At 59.2% G+C, this 18076-nt stretch overlaps 1 protein-coding gene across 1 annotated transcript; it reads right to left on the bottom strand.

Moving 5' to 3' along the window:
* Nucleotides 1–88: 88 nt before the first annotated feature.
* Nucleotides 89–18010, bottom strand: NMT1 (N-myristoyltransferase 1). Its single transcript, XM_080359889.1, has 12 exons — nucleotides 17878–18010; nucleotides 11284–11395; nucleotides 10167–10311; nucleotides 7093–7211; nucleotides 6595–6686; nucleotides 5160–5276; nucleotides 4389–4559; nucleotides 3785–3893; nucleotides 2588–2758; nucleotides 2165–2332; nucleotides 1390–1527; nucleotides 89–348 (listed from the first exon to the last, which is right to left on the bottom strand). The coding sequence occupies exons 1-12, from the start codon at nucleotides 18003–18005 to the stop codon at nucleotides 328–330; spliced, it is 1491 nt and encodes a 496-aa protein (XP_080216015.1). The 5' UTR covers nucleotides 18006–18010; the 3' UTR covers nucleotides 89–327.
* Nucleotides 18011–18076: the final 66 nt, after the last annotated feature.

The following is an 18076-nucleotide window of genomic DNA, read 5'->3' as shown; positions in this document are numbered from 1 at the left end:
GTTGGGAACAGGAAAGATTTAAAATATATATAATATATATTTTTATTATTCACCCGTTAACTCCATTATATGCCAATCATGAGCTAGTTTCAGCAGTTACATTCCCTTGATCACGTCTTTACGAGGATGCAATTAAATCAAAACAAAGGAGGTGGCTGACGCTGGCCAGGGAGCGGCGGCCGGCGCTGCGGGACGCGGTCGGTGAGTCCAGGCGGTGAGCGGCTGCGCGGCTGCTCCGGTTCCACCTCTCCCGGCGCAGATCCGGCTGCGGCAGAACGGATGAGGGCAGCAGCTCCGCCGGGCCCTGCTGTCCTGGCGACGGCTCCGTTACTGCAACACCAGCCCAACCTGGAAGCCAATGGAGATGGGAGGTCAGGATGTGCCCCAGTGTCGGAGAATCAGAGTCAACAAATCAAGGAAGAGTTTGGGTTGAACTTCAAAGTTCGTCTAGTCCAAACGTGGCCATGAGCAGAGACATCTTCACCCAGATCAGGTTGGAAAAGACTCTCAAGATCAGCAAGACCCCCGGCACTGCCCCATGTCCTGAGAACCTCATGTCCGTCTGTCCAGCCCTCCAGGGATGGTGACTCCAGCACTGCCCTGGGCAGCCTGTTCAATGCCCCACAGCCCTTTGGGGAAGAAATTGTTCCTAAATCCAACCTCAACCTCCCCTGGGCAACTTGAGGCCGTTTCCTCTGCTCCTGGCGCTTGTTCCTGGGGAGCAGAGCCCGACCCCCCTGGCTCCAAGCTCCTTTCAGGCAGGTCAGAGATCAGAAGGTCTCCCCTCAGCTCCTGTTCTCCAGCTGAACCCCCCAGGTCCCTCAGCCGCTCCATCACCCTTGTGCTCCAGCCCCTCACCAGCTCCGTTCCCTTCTCTCCACTCGCTCCAGCACCTCAAGGGTTTTGTTGGCGTGAGGGGCCCAGAACTGCCCCAGCATTGGCAGTTTGTCCTCCCCAGGTCCCAGCACAGGGACGGTCGCTGCCCTGGGCCTGCTGGCCACCCCAGTGCTGGTACCAGCCAGGATCCTGTGGCCTTTTTGCATCTGTCCCCCTGCAGCCCCCTGCCCATCTCCTCTCTGTACCCAGCCTCCTGCCACAGAGGGAAGAGCTTGTCCGTGTGGACACACACGCGATTACAGACCTTGACCCTGCACTAGTCCAAGGGTAGAACGAGCCAGGGGAGCTGAACAGTGAGCGTTTCTGTCCCCAGGGACACCCCCTGTGCAGGCGCAGTCGGGGGAGCCCAGAGGAGCCGTCACTGGATTCACCCATTTCTCTCTTCACTGCACTGGGTGTGCTGAGGTGGATGTGACAGTGAACTTGTCCCCCAGCGGCTGTGGGGACAAGACCCCTCGCGCACGCTGGAACCCCCCACCCCGAGGCACTGACCTTCTCCGGTGCCATGCTGGGACACTTCCAATTGTACAGGTAATACTGCAGGTTCCCGTCCCCGATCCCAAACTTCAGCTTCTCCAGGAAGGTTTTGTTTTCCATGAGATCCAGTGCATTGAAGACGTCGAATCCTTTCTGCACAGGCAAGACACGAAGCCATCAGCTCCTGCTCAGGTGCTGGGGAGTTTCCCCCACCCAGCTGCCCAGCTCTGCACCCCCAGAAGGGAGCGAGGCCAATGGGGGAGAACTTGGCATCGGTGTGTGCACCCTCAGCCCAAGCGCTACAGATGTACAGCAACAGTTTGCTGTAAGAATCGCACACTGGTCTGGGTTGAAGGGACCTTCCCAGCCCCCCCAGTGCCCCCCTGCCATGAGCAGGGACATCTTCACCAGCTCAGGTTGCTCAGAGCCCCGTCCAGCCTGCCCTGGGATGTCTCCAGGGATGGTTCAGCCACCACCTCTCTGGCCAACCTGGGCCAGGCTCTCACCACCCTCAGGGCAACAATTCCTTCCTCATGTCCAGCCTGAATCTCCTTTACTTTCAAACCATCACCCCTTGTCTTGTTGCAACAGGCCCTGCTCAAAAGTCTGTCCCCATCTTTTTTATGGGCCCCTTTTAAGCACAGAAAGGCCACAATAAGGTCTCCCCGGAGCTTCTCTTCTCCAGGCTGAAGAAATAAGCAGCCATTCTGAGCTCAGCTCAGGCCACCCCGGTGCCCAGTGAGCCGCCCGCTGAGCCACCCGGTGCCGCCCCGTCCCCGCCATCGCTCACCGACTTGGCGAGGATGAGGGCGTCGCTCATGAGGTCGAGCAGAGGCGTCTTGGTGTGAACGTTGTAGAAGGAATAAGCAGCTTTCAGGCTCTTGTGAGTTGGGTGGTTCATGATGGTGGAGGGCAGCGTGTAGAAGCTCAGGAAGTCTGTCACCTCCCCTGGGGCGCTCTGCAAGTGACACCGCAACGCGTCAGAGCTGGGATAAAGCCCGAGCGCAGACTTAGAGGGGCTGTGCCAGCCTGAGCGATGTGTGGGCTCCCTGCAGGAGACTCGGGGCAGCTCGATGGAGACACCAACCTCCAGCAGCTCAAACCTCTCCCCAAGAAGAGCATCTCCCTGCCCGGGGCAGCAGATCGCTCCCACTGCTCCAGTGGAGGCAGAATCCCATGAAAACACCTCCCCATCTTGCTCCTGTCCCCTCACCTCCACCACGAAGGTGTCGATGATGTTCTCCTGAGGTAAGAACCAGTGCTCCACCTCCTCTCGGCTCATGACGGGCGTCAGGTGGAACTGCTTCAGGTACTCGGTCAGGAGCTTGTGCACTGCGGAGATGTCTCTGTGCTCCATGGGCCGCAAGCCGGGAGTTTTGGGAGTCTACGGAAAGCGGGATAAATCATTTGTGTTGCTTGCCCTGTGGCTTTTGTCACCCAAGGGCTGTCCGACAAGCAGCACAGAGACCATCTCTGCTTAGATCAGCCCATTTTCAGCCCATAACCCAGCACTCTCCCCCCAGCAGAAGGATCGGCCGTGACAGCGGTGGCAGAGCCCGCAGAGAAGCCCAGCGGGTCCCAAAGCCACACGTGCCAGGTCAGGTCCTGCTGGATGTGGCCTCCTGCCCATTAACGACACAAGATCCGCTTCCCTCCAGGTCTCTGCTCCTGCTCGTCACAACGGGCTGGGAAACGAACCCTGGGCACCGTAGGGAACCGGTTGATGTTGTATCCAGTTGTGCTCAATTTCTCATCTAGGGTTGGGTTGGCTCAGCAAAGCCCGGCTCAAGCAGCATGGGCTGCTCCTGGGGCTGGGTTTCTGCACAAAAAATGAGTAACTACAAAACAGCCGCCGGTGCCTTTGCCGAGGAAGGAGCCACGTGCGCCGAAGCAGTGTTCCCCACCAAAACAAGCAGCTCAGACCCACACAAGGTCGGGGAAGGCGGTGGCAATTTTCACGCTTTGTTTGTCTTTTCTCCCATCTCCGCTGGGGAAGTTCCCCAGCAGGACACGGCAGTGACAGAACACATCAGCGCGACTGAGGAACGAGGGACTGACCCAACCCAAGGCCGCGGCGGGGCTGCGTTTGGACAGATGATGGCTGTCACATCCGCGCTCTTGTTTTACGAGGAGGACAGAATGTGACTCACCACAAAACAAAAGCTCACAGGGTCCTCTAGCTGCGAGAATTTGCCCTTAAAATGCAAGTACCCAGGCAAAAGAAAAATAAAGATTAAATAAAGCACAACAGCTTGACAGAGTCATTTACTATGTGAGCCAAACCCAGTTCTCCTGGCAGGAGGACTTGACCTCGGTTGAAATGTCTGTGTCTCTCATTCCAGCCTCACCCCTGCTCAGCAAGGAGCAATCCCTGAGCTCAGCCCCCGCTCCCAGCCCCGGCTGCACCCACCTCGGGCAGCCGGTAAAGCTTCATGGTGCGTTGCATAGTCATGTTCCTGCTTAGGTGGGAAAATTTGACCTCGATGAGTTTCCGAGGGTTCAGGGAGCGGTGCCAGTACCTGCAGAAACACACCCACGGTGGGACACTCGTTCTGGGCAGCGGGACGGCCACACGGGCACGAGGTTCTTGTCGTCGCCGTGAAAGGGCAAGTGAGAACATCTCAGCAGCTGCGAGAACATCTCAGTGGCCAGTGGATCCCACAGAGAAAAACAAGGGCAAGTGAGAACATCTCAGCAGCTGCGAGAACATCTCAGTGGCCAGTGGATCCCACAGAGAAAAACAAGGGCAAGTGAGAACATCTCAGCAGCTGCGAGAACATCTCAGTGGCCAGTGGATCCCGCAGAGAAAAACAAGGGCGGCCTGAAGTGCTTGTGCCACCAAGTCTCCCCTCTTGTGAGACGTGAGCAGCTAAAGCAAAGCTACTGGGCTTAATGGTGGAAGGACGGTGTGGGGAGGAGAAATCTGGGCTGAAATCGGTATCTTCTGGAATCTTGTACATGCTACAGGATCCCGGAAAGGACCAAAATCTCCTTGGAGAAGCACAGACACTCACCTGCAAGTCCCCACGGGCTTGGGCAGCACCACCCCCGCGGTGTAAACAGCCTGGAAAATCCCCTCCAGGTGCACCCGCCGCGTGATCTCACGGATCAGGACCGGAGCCACCCGTTTCGAGCGCAGCTTTTTGTGGACGCACAGGAAGTTTATCTCTACCATCTTCTTCTCTCTTGGGAAAGAAACAATGCAGAGCATGAGACCCGACCGTCCTGACCCGGGAGGATCCGTCCAACGCCCTGGGCAAATTATCTCCAGCTCCTTCAAGTGAAAGAGGAGTTGAAGCCTCGAAGGCCTGGGCTTGGAGAACTCTCCTTTAAATTGTTACCCAAGGTTTTTGAAGGGAAAATGGGCGCTATCCAGCTCAGGAGGATTTCTCTGTAAGACAGAGCTCTAAGCTCAGCTCAGTCATTGAGAAAAACTGTGCTCATGGCTTCTGACCTGCATAGAACTTCCCTGCCCACCTCAAATATCCCGCACCCTCTCCTCCAGGCAGCAAAGCCTCAGGTGGCACCAAGGGAGGTTTAGATTGGATATTAGGAAAAAATGCCGAAACAGGCGTTTAGACAAGGTTCTTAGGGATATGGGTTAGTGCTAAAGTGAGGTTATGGTTGGACTTGATGATCCTGAGGGTCTCTTCCAACTGAAATGATTCTATGAAGCGTCTCCATGGCCAAACAGCACAGGTCAGGACTAACGACACAGCCAGGCCTCCCGGGAAACCCCCCGTCGCATCACGGAGCGGCACAGAACGCAGCCGAGCGGCACTCACGTGTCGTAGATGTGGATGGTGGCTGGAATCGCGCTGATGAATCCAACCAGCTTCTTGCTGGAGACGACTCTGACCCCACAGTGCCACTGCGGCAACCAGCCCGGGGGACGCAGCGCCCTGGGGACGAGACACACAGCAGAAGTCACCACCCACTGGAGGTTCCCTGTGTGCCTGCTCCCACCTCCCCGTGCTGCCCTGGGACACCGTGTCCTGCTCCAAATGCCCAACACGGCTGGGGGTTTGCAGGCAGGCGGGTGAGTGACAGTGGTGTGACACGGCAGAACCACCGGGATCCAGGGAAATTCCTGTGCTCTGTGGTCAACGCAAGTTCTCATTAGTGACACAGGAGGGAAGCCACGTTCCTCGATTTGCAGTGCTCCAGGCTCAGGGAAGAGCAGCTGGAAAGGTGGATATTGGTGCCAGCGGCTGAACATGAGCCAGCGTGTGCCCAGGTGGCCAAGAGGCCACAGGATCCTGGCTGGTACCAGCACTGGGGTGGCCAGCAGGCCCAGGGCAGTGACTGTCCCTGTGTTGGGACCTGGGGAGGCCAAACCACCAATGCTGGGGCAGTTCTGGGCCCCTCACGCCAAGAAAACCCTTGAGGTGCTGGAGCGAGTGGAGAGAAGGGAACGGAGCTGGTGAGGGGCTGGAGCACAAGCGTGATGGAGCGGCTGAGGGACCTGGGGGGTTCAGCTGGAGAACAGGAGCTGAGGGGAGACCTTCTGATCTCTGACCTGCCTGAAAGGAGCTTGGAGCCAGTGGGGTCGGGCTCTGCTCCCCAGGAACAAGCGCCAGGAGCAGAGGAAACGGCCTCAAGTTGCGCCAGGGGAGGTTGAGGTTGGATGTGGGAACAGTTTCTTCCCCAAAGGGCTGTGGGGCATTGGAACAGGCTGCCCAGGGCAGTGCTGGAGTCACCATCCCTGGAGGGTTGGACAGATGGACATGAGGTTCTCAGGACATGGGGCAGTGACAGGAGTGGGGGAATAGTTGGATTCCATGATCTTGAGGGTCTTTCCAACTGAAATGACTCTATGGTTCTATGATTCGTGAACACCATGAAACGGCAGCTCCACTGCTGCAGGGCTCCAAGTGTTGTTGTTGGCAGCGTGACCTGGCAGCCACCTTCATCCTACAGCTCCAGGGCACAGGGAAGCTCCTCAGCTACCAGGACTTTAACAAACACTCCAGGGATCAAACCAAAGAGGAAAAAAACCCTGGTTTAGGCTTCCATATCTCAAAAAAGCCAGAGGCATGGAGGACTGGGTGAGATGCCCCTCCCACAGCGTACCTGAGACACCAGCCATGGTGACAGATGGGGAAGGGACATTTTGGGAAGAAGTGAGACGGGATAAGCACAGACAGCTGCTGGGCTGTCACTGGGATCGGACTCGCCGGCGTCCCGCAGCCTCTGCACTGCTGTCATGGTGCCACTCACCACAGCAGGAACTCGGGAGAGTAATCGAACCGGAACATGTTGTCGTCGTCCTCCACGTAGTTCTCGTTCAGAAGTGTGTAAAGCTCTTTCAGCTAAAGCAGGAGACACCAAGCAGGTCAGGAGGGTTATTCAGCCATCACACACCCCAGCTGCCCTGACATGGAACTCTCAACACATTTCGAGTGGCCGCAGCGATGGCAGCCACGTCCCTGTCACCAGCACGTCCCCCTGCTTGGAGCAGGACACACGGGTCACTCCTCCTGCCCTCAGGTCATCTCCCAGGGTGTTGGTCACAGTCTGAAGGGTCTTTTTAAGGGAAAACTCCTAGCTTCAGGCATCCTTCTGCTTAAAGGGCACGTGGAGAAGCCCCCGTTCATCCTCATGAGATACCAGACACATTTCCATCCCCAAAACCATCGCTGGCAGCCCAAGCACAGAACCACTGACTGTGCAACAGAGACGCCCTCCCAACACGCCTGCGGAGCTGCCTGCACTCACCACGCCTCTGTCCCCGAGGTCCAGGGCGTCCCAGGTGAAGCCCTGGGGCAAGGTGTAGGGCTCCTGACGGATATTGTCTTTGTCCGGCTCCACAGGACCGTGGGTGTTCACCACTTCTCCTGGAAGAGAGAGCAGGAGCCATGGAGCAGCTTTCTGCTGTTTGAGGCCAAGTCCCCACGACACCTCAATCTGGTGACCAAGGTGTCCCGCTCCCCCAGCGCCATCTCCCAGCCCAGGTCCCCAGCGCGGGCAGCCGGGGGTCACCACTGCATCCCCTCGTTTGGGACGTGCCACGTGTTCAGTGTGACACGGGGGCAGAGAAGCAAAACTGCTCTTCCGTGGGAAACGGCGGAGCTGATCGGGCAGCAGAGAGGTGACCAAACTGCTCAGAGCTTCAGAGCTACGTCCTCCAGGTCCACACACGACCATAGAATTATGGAACCATTTATGTTGGAAAAGACCCTCAAGCTCATTGAGTCCAACCATAACTGCAACCTGGCACTGCCCCATGTCCTGAGAACCTCATGTCCGTCCGTCCAGCCCTCCAGGGATGGTGACTCCAGCACTGCCCTGGGCAGCCTGTTCCAATGCCCCACAGCCCTTTGGGGAAGAAATTGTTCCCAGACCCAACCTCAACCTCCCCTGGGCAACTTGAGGCCGTCCCATCGCAGAGCGACTCTCTCCTGCCAGCGCTGGCCCCGGCACTTGCCAAGCGTCAGGGTTTCCTTCCCACTGCGCTTCAAGAAGAGCTGCAGCGAACAAGACAACTTTTGTTGCAAAACCACCGACTCCTAAAGCCCCTGATCCAGCCAAGAGACGCTGGGTTGAGCACCGGCTTTCTTGGGGCTGTCAGCACAGCGGCATCGCTTGAGCGCTGCCAAGAGAAGCGAGCCGCGGTAATTAGGAATTCCTTTAAAAAGGGGCTGAAAAGGTTTCCAGGCAATGAGGGGGTGAAGAGAAGCCCAGAGCAAGAACTGCCCCCATCACACCCCCAGGGCGGCTTCCAGAAACGCTCACCCTTGGCCGTCCCCTCTGTTGTGAGCAGGTGCTGAACTGCTCTGAAATCCAGCCCGCAAATCCCACTGGGCTTTTGTTACCCGACCCCAAACAGCCTCGTGTGTGTGACGCCGAGTCCAGAACGTGTTCCTGCGTGAGGACCACGGGATGCTCGGGACCAGCGAGTGGCTGCCCACCAGGGCACAGCCGGTAACCTGGAGTATGGAGGAGCAGGGTGTTCTGTGCCTCTCCGTCCCCAGAAGACACATTCCCCGCTTCCTCCAGGTTTCACACAAGCAGAAATGAGGTTGGCCATGTTCAGGATCCTCAGGAAAAAGGGCAAACACAAAATGAGGCTTTGCCGTCTCACACAACCCTGTGACTTCTCACTGGGATCCTCCCAGCACAAAGCTGAGACCGTCATAGAGTCACAGAACAGTTTGTGTTGAAGGGACCTTCAGAGCCCATCCAGTGCCCCCCCTGCCATAACAGGGACATCTTCACCAGCTCAGGGTGCTCAGAGCCCCGTCCAGCCTGGCCTGGGATGTCTCCAGGGATGGTTCAGCCACCACCTCTCTGGGAACCTGGGCCAGGCTCTCACCACCCTCAGGGACAAAAATTCCTTCCTCATGGCCAGCCTGAATCTCCCTCCTTTACTTTCAAACCATCACCCCTTGTCCTATGGCAACAGTCCCTGCTCAAAAGTCTGTCCCCATCTTTCTGATCGGCCACTTTTAAGCTCAGAAAGGCTGCACTAAGGTCTCCCTGAAGCTTCTCTTCTCAGCTGAACACCCCAACTCTCTCACCTGTCCCCCAGCAGAGCTGTTCCAGCCTTGGATCATTCCTGTGGCTCCTCTGGCCCCTCTCCAACAGGTCCAGATCAGGCTGTGCTGTCTCACATAACTCAGCCCCATCTCACAAAACTGAGACCGTCACCCCCAGCAAAGAGTCTCTGAGACCAAAGCCTCAGGCTGGTGCTGATGTGAAAAGGGAATCACACGCAGCCTTTGCAGCAAGAGGGGCTGGACGCAACCCCATGAACGCAATTACTGAAGAGAAGCCAATCTGAAGCCACGACAAGCTTGTGGTAAATCTGGAAACTATGAGCTTGGACTCATTCTCTAGTTCTCCTGAGTTTGTGTGGATTTTGCTGGGGGATGCAGGGGCAGAGATGAAGCGAAGCAGCCCCAGGAGCGCTGCGGGTTTGCTGCAATGAGCTCGGGGCCGAGCGCCCTCCGCAGCTCTGCAGCAGCGACCTCCCTTCCCTTCCCTTCAGATCCGCTCAGCGGAACGCTCCTGCCACGCTGAGAATCACCCGGTACCAACAGCAGATCACCGGTGACACAGGCTGACAGCGGCACGAGCAAACTGGGGAAAGGGCTGGAGCTGGGAAGCACAGCCGGGCTGTTTGCAGGGGGGAGAGGGGATGACGGGACAGGATTCCCCATCTTCAGAGGGACACGGCAGCTCAGCGGTGCAGACGCTCACGAGCTCTGTGCCTCCCGAGCTCTCCTGGCTCAGCCCCAGTGCCGGCCCGTGCCAGGGGCTGATGTGAGCCCAGCAAAACGAAAATGTGGCAGCTCAGCCCATGGAGCTGCTTCCCCGAGTGGCTCTGAGCCCCATCGCACCCCAAGTCCCCTCCCCGGCAAGGAGCCCTCGCTGGGCAGCTCCAGCCCCCAGACAGGGGAACCGGGCAGCTCCACGTCCCCCAGCACTCGGCAAGGGGACGGGTGGCAACACCCACATGAAACGTGGGCACAGAGGGCTGGGGAGACCCAGCTCAAGGACTAAAGACTGAGATTAAGGATGCCCAACCGCAAGAGGCATCAAATCAGTGTCAGAAATTGCTCCACGTACCTCTCAACATCCCCAGCTGCCTGCAGAGCTCTCGGTGGCCGCTTGGTTTGTGACACTGAACGCTAGACAAGTGTCACTGATGCCTTTGAGGTCCAGGTAGGACAAGGACTCGCTTGCTGGCCAGAGAGCAGCTTCTCTGTGCCTCTTTGGGCTTTGTTAAGCAGCCTGGGGACCACAAGGCCTCTCCCAAGGAGCACGGAACGGCGAGGGGCTGTACGTACCCAGCTTGGGCACCGGCTGCGTGTCCCAGAACTGGTAGCTCCTCTTGCTGGCTTCCTCCATGGTTTTGGCAGGGCCCTGACCCACCGAGAAGAGCTCGATGGCTTTTTGAATCTCCTGGATCCTCTCGGCAGGTAACGAGTTCACCTGAGGGCACAAAAGGAAGGTGGAAAGACAAGATGAGGGAGCTGAGCCAGCAGGTCTGTATTTCAGCTCCTCATTAGGGGAAGCAGGAGCTGAGCTGCCAGGAAGGGTTGGGCAGGGAGAAAACTCGCTCCCCAGCCCAGACCGTCTCACAACCCTCTGCGGCATGGACAAACCCTTTCACCACACACCTACACCTGGTTTCTAGGCACTCCTGGGTCAAAGGAGTAGATGAAATGCCTTAAAATGCCCCAGAGCAAACCTCCGTGCTTTGCTGTGGCTAAAACCCGCGCAGGGACACCCCGGGTCACCCCCACCTGGCGTCTGGACTTTGTGCGGTGGCTTTTCTCTCCCTTCAGCCTCCTCTGTCTAAGCCAGATCTGTATCTGCAAAGCGCAGCTTCCAGAGGAGTCCCTGGCACCGCGGACCAGGGCAGGGTGGAGAGGCTGAGTGAAGATGAAGGGCCCTTCCTCCTCCTCCTCCTCCCCAGGCAGAGCTCGGCAGGTGAATTCACACCCCCAGCTCCTCCCCGATTCCCTGTGAAGTCAGTTTGAAACACTCAAAGCCCCAATTTAACGCTCTGCACGGTCAGAAGGACAAAATACTAGAAATATTTGGATGGGAACCAGATCCTGGACAGAAAACAGCCTCTGTTGATGTGCAGATCTGTGTGTGTGTGTCCCCTGCCACAGGACCAGAGGGGACAAGAGAGGTGACTGGCAGTGCCACGAGGGACAAACCTTGAGGGACAAATGGTCCCGTGCTCCTTCCTGAAGCGCTGGCTGCCAGTCAGGACCAGACAAAACCAGGAGGGGTAACACAGGCTGGGAAATTACTCTAAACTGTAAGATTTTGGGCAGCCAAGTGCCTAAAACCAGGAGCGGGAGACTCTTTGCTTGCCCTAAGGGACACAGGAGAGGTTCAGGACAGGGCTGGCCGCCGTGGGGACAGTGACGCGGGGAAAGGGTCGGTCACCTTCACCGCCTGGTCCTGAGCCTGGTCGGGCTGATCTCCTCCTTTCTCTTTCTTCCGTTTGGGTTTCTTTTTCTTCTTTTTGGCTCCGCTGTCATTTGCTGGACTCAAGCCGCTGGGGGATAAAAGAAACATCATTAGAGCCTTTTTTTGAAAATAAAACCCAACATTTACAGGGTTTTCAAAGCTCTCTAAAGGAAAAACAAGCTCCCTGCTCTGAGTCCAAGTCTCCACGAGGAGGAATATTCAGCACATGGGGGGCACAGCCACACGTCCCATCCCTGGAGACATCCCAGGCCAGGCTGGACGGGGCTCTGAGCACCCTGAGCTGGTGAAGATGTCCCTGTCATGGCAGGGGGGGCATTGGGGGGGCTCTGAAGGTCCCTCCAACCCAAACCATCTGTGATTCGATGTCTTTGCTTTGTCACATCACCCGCTCAGCCCCACGTGCCCAAATCCACCCCGCGGAGCAGCCGGGATGCCCAGCTGAGGGATTTTCCTCCTCCCCGAGCCCAAGGACGGATGTGGGAGCAGCAAACGCTGCTCCAGCCTCGGAGATCCGGCACCGCAGCGGGTCCAGGCATCGCGGAGGGGCTGGTGGCCAAGGACACTGCGCCAAATGTCACCCACCGGCAGAGGTGACGCTGCAGGGACACGGGCGGCTGTTACGTGGGGAAATTATTATATTGTTGTGGCAGAGCTGGAAAAACGAGACTTGAGCAGCAAATCTCTTTGGGAGCACAGGGTGGGGAGCACCCGTAGCAGGGCAGGGCTCCCCAGGGACACGGGGCACCCCCGGACATCCAGGGGACGGTCACCCCAAAGCAGCCACGGGCGTTAAACCCCGTGCCCAGCCCGGACTCACCAACGGGCCCGTCCAGTAGTGACCTGACCCCGCACACGGGACAGGAGCCCGTCCCCGCACAGCGTGCGTGACCTCACCTGGTGACAGCCCGACGCGGGACAGGCCGTGTCACCGCTGCGGAGCTGGGACACCCCAAACCGTCCCCAAAACAGGGTCACGGGTCAGGTGGAAATTCAGACCCAGAGACGGCTGGAGCGGGACCGAGCGGAGGGACGAGAGGGGATGAGATGGGGACACGGGCCCCGGGCACTTTGCGAGCACGAGGGACCTTCCGCAAAGCAAGTTGAGGGACAGCGCGTGTGTCACCAGCGTCACTCAGCTCTGTCCCTATTGACGGTGACAAGTTTGTTTTGCAGGAAAACCGCAGCACCTTCCCTCTTCTGTTTCTGCCGAGGACGATCACCCGTGTCTGGCTCGATGGGGAGAGGACGGAGCGATGGAGAGTCCTGGGCGGGAGCATCAACCGACACCTCCACCTCCTCTTCTCTCCCCAAACCTCAGCTCAGGGATCCAAGCTGGTGAATTTTTTACTCTATGACACAGAGGCGGCTCCTTCCTCGCACCCCAGACCCGCTGAACGTCTTTACAGACACAAGAGAGCGGAGACGAGGGCGGAGCAGAGAAAGGGAAGAAGAAACGCGCTGGAAAATACACGGGAGCAGCGTCCAGCTATTTATTTCAGCAAGGCCAGGAAAAGGAGAGAGTCGGGAGGGGAATGAGATTTATAAAAGTCCCCGGACTGAGCAGCGAGTTCTGAAACCAGGGAAAGCAGACTGAGAAATGGTTTTGGGGGAGATGAAGGTGCGGGGACGCCTGCGGACGGTGACGCTCGCGGCGCAGACCCAACGTGCCACCAGCTGTCACCCGCGGAGCAGCCGCGTCTGGTCTGCAGGACACGGAGCAGCCGCGGGGGGAAGCTTTTCCTCCGGACAAAACCCCAACAGATTCCCCTTCACCAGCAGCGCCCCAGCTGAAACAGGGGACGCAGTGTTTGCCGAGCACGGGGACCACGCGTCGCGCAGGGCGAGCGGCTCCGCAAACAGGGGCTCCAGGAGCAGCCCCCTGCTCTCCAGAAGCGCTTTAAGCGCTCGGAGCGGAGCAGAGAGGCCGCAAAGCCGCAGCTCTGCGGGGATCGGCGCCCCCGGCGCTGCCGAACCCTCCCGGGGGGGACATTCACCTTCCCCCCGCCCCGGGAAAGGGCTTTACCTTCACCCGCCAGCTCTGACGCGACAGCAAAAGTAATTACAGCAAAGCGGCGCTGACAGCGCTATCGATCGCGATGACAAATGCGCAACGTGTTATTGCTTTAATTCCTTGCAGAGGAGCGCTGGCGAGCGCTGGATCCACAACCAGCCGGGCCGGCCGCATCCCGGCCCTGGGAGGAGCAAAACCATCCGCTGGGAAGCTGTAATAAACTCCTCCAGCTGGTTTCTCACCGATTTTAACAGCACAAACCGATGGCGCGAGGGGGGTTTGCGGTCACGACCGAGGGCAGGCACTGGACAACGTCCCTTCCAAGGGAGACGGACGCGTTTTCTCGGGTCACCTTCCTTTGAGATGCTGCAGGTGTCAGATGCGACAAACAAAACCCTCCCCAGCCCCGTGTATTCAATCGGCGTCGCTTCACTCCATAAATCAGAGCTGCTGAGTCTCAGCTTGCCGCTAATGAGTTCGGCCCAACTCATATCGCCTCACCCCCCGACGGGCTCGCAGGTAAAAGTGCTCCCTGATTTATGACCAAAGCGGCGTGACCTGGAAGAAATCAGGGCCGGGAGGTGGGACGAGGTTTTGTGTTCCAGCTCCAGCCGGGAGGCAAAAACCGACCGGGCAGAGGAGTCATCAGCAAAGGAAACAGAGGAAAATGATGGAAAATCTGATGCTGTGTCTCGCTACACCTGGGGAAGCAACGCTTATAGGTATTTTCTATTTGAAGCCCGCTTAGGAAAGCTCCAGCGCAGCTGCAGCCGCTCAGACGCTCCCTGAATTAACAGCGACGTCCCCTCGTGTCCCGGGATGAGTCAAACCCCAGTTCCCGCAGCCGATGTGACGGTGCAGCCGGTTTCCCGGGAAGGGTGAACCCGTCCGCGCCCGCAGCGTTTCCCCCGCATCTCCTCCCAGCCCCGGCTGCTCCAGAGATAAAGCGGGGGGAGAAGGGCACGAACCATCCCGTCACCCCCGGGACGGCCCCGGCGCCGCTTCTGAGCAACGGAAACGCTTTTCCCTTCTCCCGGGAGGCGGCGCCGCCGTCACGGCCGTTCCCGCGTCCCCGCTCCGGAGGGGCCTGAGCCCCGGGGAAAGGAGCCGGCGCCGACCCCCCAGAAAATAACACCCAGAACCCCGGTGACCCGAAAATTAGACTTTCAGAAGCATCTGAATGAACCAGCCAGTTTGTTGAAGGCGAGACCCGCTCGGACTGACCGTCCCCCGCCAGCTCGGCCCCTCCGGATGTGGGAAGCACCAGATGTGCCCAGTAACCACCTGGTGCTCAGCACCCGCGGATCCGTCACTGATCCTGCAGCACCTCCAGATCCCACAGCTTTATTTGTGCAAAACGGGGAGGAAGGGACAGGGGGACGACGGCGGCTCGGCCGGATCCCGCGGCTCCCGCGGCTCGTGGGGAAGCTCTGGGGTGGCCCAGGGGCTGTGGCAGCAGGACCAGAGCGTTATTTCCCACGGCGCACGTGCTGCCGCCATCAAAAAGCATCTTTTGTTACAGAAATGGAAGCACCATGCTCAGCGTCTCAGAGCGTCTCACACCCGAGGCGGCGAACGGCACCAAAGCTGCCGGTTCTTCCTCAAAACGCAAACGGGAAACGCGGATCCGCACACGGGCTGGCGCGGTTGGCGATTCCTGTGCCTCGAGAGGCGTCGGATGAGCCGCAGGAGATTTCTGCTCCCGATTTAGGTGCCGGAAAATCCTCCTGCCAAACCTGGGGCTAATCGGGCGCGATCCTCGGGCTGTAATCTCCTCAGGGCTCTGCCCGGGCTGCGCGGGTCCCAAGGCACAGACACCGTCACCGCGCTGCACCCGACACCAACAACGACATTTTCCGTGGTAAAACACGGGCGGCTGTCCCAGGAACACCCTCCTGAGGGGTAACGCAGGCAGAGGAAAGCAGGACAAGCACGGCAGCGGGATTCTTTTCACTTGGGAAACCCCCTCGGACGCCGCAGCCAGAGCGGTGCAGCCGCTTCCCAGCGCCAGGCGGAGGAAACTCAATTCCTCTGTCCCGGCCTTAAAAGGAAGGGAAGTTTCACCCTCGCTAAGTGACGCTTTTATGCTTTAAAGCTCAGAGCCAAGATCCAGCGACAAGATCCCATGCGAGAGCAGGACGCGGAGCCGCCCGCAAACCTGCCCGGACTGCGGGCACACGGACCAGAAACGCTCCCTCGCCCCAGCGCGACGGGACGGCACAAAATCAACAGAACTGACGTGCCTCAAGAGACAAAACCTTCGCCTTGCCCACCGGTTCCTCTTCTCCCTCCAAGGTGGATCCCCCGGGAGGTTTTGGGGCGACAGGAGGTTTCCCCGAGCGCTCCAAAGCCTCCCCAGCTCGCGCTCGTTATCGCTGCGTCCATCAGTGACGCTTTGAACAATGTTTCCCGAGCGATCTGAACTCTCTACGTACCATTTTATACTGGGCATTTCCCAGGCTGCTCGGTCAGCTTGTTGTGCTCAACGCTCGCCCCAGTAGGGGCAGGTAATCGCGTTTTGGCTCCTCGGGGCTGCGATGCCCACACAAGGATACCAAGAGGGCTCAAGAACACACCTTTTCCTGGCAAAGGGCGGCCTGCAGCGTCGGGCTGGGAGATAATAGTGATTAAGCACCGCGGCTCCTTCTGCTTGGCTCTGCTTCCCACAAACCTAATCATGTCAGAGGGAAAGAAAAGGAAAATCTCCCCCAAGCATGGCTAAACGTATTAAACTGAGACACGGTGCCACAGCCGCGAGGCAAATAAAATACAAATGGGCATCTGTGCTGTCATAAAAAAAGCCTCTGTGATATTTCTTCTGTGACCTTTTATTCTCTTTGCTCGCTGGACAGGCGGGACGGGCTCCAAAAGCTGCCGAGGGAGGGAAGAGCTGCTGGAGCCGCCGAGCTCCGCGGGGCAGGGCTGGGAAAGCAGCCGCGGGGGCACCGGGCGAGCGGGGAGAGGAGCCGGCGAGGATCAGGGAGAAAAGAACGAGGTGCAAAACCTCTGGAAACACGGGATGGGGCGCAAGCCCCTGTTGACGTGCCCGGCCGCACGGAAACCTGTCAGGAAGGAGGATGAAGCCTCCTGGAAGCCACAGGCACGGCCAGGCAGCGCTGTGCCTTGTAATTAATGCCGTGAGTAATGTGGGTTTACGTTAGGGATCGGAGATCTTCCCTACGCAGACAAGGAGCTGCCGCACCGCGTGTGTTGGCTCCCGGCCTCATTGCTGCTATTGCACCATTTGGCACCTCTGGAGGCCGCGCTCCTCGAACCACAGGACATCAGCTGAGCTTTGGAAACCCTGGGCTGTGTTCAGAATCAGAGAATCACAGGTTGGCTTGGGTGGAAGGGACGTTCCCAGCCCGCCCAGTGCCCCCCTGCCATGAGCAGGGACATCTGCACCAGCTCAGGGTGCTCAGAGCCCCGTCCAGCCTGGCCTGGGATGTCTCCAGGGATGGTTCAGCCACCACCTCTCTGGGAACCTGGGCCAGGCTCTCACCACCCTCAGGGACAACAATTCCTTCCTCATGTCCAGCCTGAATCTCCCTCCTTTACTTTCAAACCATCACCCCTTGTCCTATCACAATAGGCCCTGCTCAAAACTCTGTCCCCATCTTTCCGATCAGCCCCTTTTAAGTCCGGAAAGGCTGCACTAAGGTCTCCCCGGAGCTTCTCTTCTCAGCTGAACACCCCAACTCTCTCCCCTGTCCCCCAGCAGAGCTGTTCCAGCCTCGGGTCATTCCTGTGGCTCCTCTGGCCCCTCTCCAGCAGCTCCATGTGTGTCCTGTGCTGAGGACCCAGAGCTGGACCAGCACTGCAGGGGGGGTCTCAGCAGAGTGGGGCAGAGGGGCAGGATCCCCCCAAACCTGCTGCCCACGGGGCTGGGGATGCGGCCCAGGAGTGACCGACCTGCTGGGCTGTGAGCACACACGGCCATGGCCGATCTCTCATCCCTCAGTGTCCCCAAGTCCTTCTCCTCAGGGCTGCTCTCCACCCCTCCATCCCCAGCCCGGATCGACACCGGGGGTTGCCCATCAGGATAACGATGGGTCTGCAGAATCCTGGGCTCCTTCCAGACCGCCGGAACAGCCGCAGGAGCCCACAGGCTCCCGGGAGAGGGACAAGGCGCCCAACGTGTCACCCCCGGTGCCACCGATGCTGGGACGGGGACAAGGCTTGTGCCGGAGGCCCGGGGGAACGTGGGGAGACACGCCCTAGCGCAAGGACACGCGGAGCTGCGAATTGGGCTCATTTCTGCCAAAAAAAGGCGCTGACGGCCCCTCTCCGGCCGCCCCGCGGAACCGCGCACGACGCGCCCGATCCCGCCCCGGGACACGCTCCCACAACAGGCGTGAATGGAGCCAGCGGGACCGCCCCCCCGCCAGAATGACGGGCAGCTCGACCAATCGCAGCGCGGGATGCCGCTCTGCGGCCAATCAGCGCGCCCGTGGGGCGGGGCGCCGCTCACTTCCCGGCCGCTGCCCTCCTCAATGGGCCCGGCCGCCGCCGCGCCGGGCGGCCCGGCCGCCGCTCACCCGCGGTTGGAGCCGCGCTCCGCCTCGTTCTCGCAGTCGCTGCAGTGCTCGTGGTCGTTCTCCTCCGCCGACGGCCGCGGAGGCCTCGCCCGTGGCCGCCTCGCTGCTGTCTCACTGTCGTCCGCCATCTTGAAACGGGGCCTCGGCGCCTGCCGCACCCCCGCAACAAGGCGCGCCGCGATTGGGCGCCGGGCCGCGG

Source organism: Nesoenas mayeri (genome assembly GCF_963082525.1).
Source record: "Nesoenas mayeri genome assembly, chromosome: 26".
In the NCBI taxonomy this organism is placed as follows: Eukaryota; Metazoa; Chordata; class Aves; order Columbiformes; family Columbidae; genus Nesoenas; species Nesoenas mayeri.
This window is presented reverse-complemented; position numbering and strand designations above follow the sequence as displayed.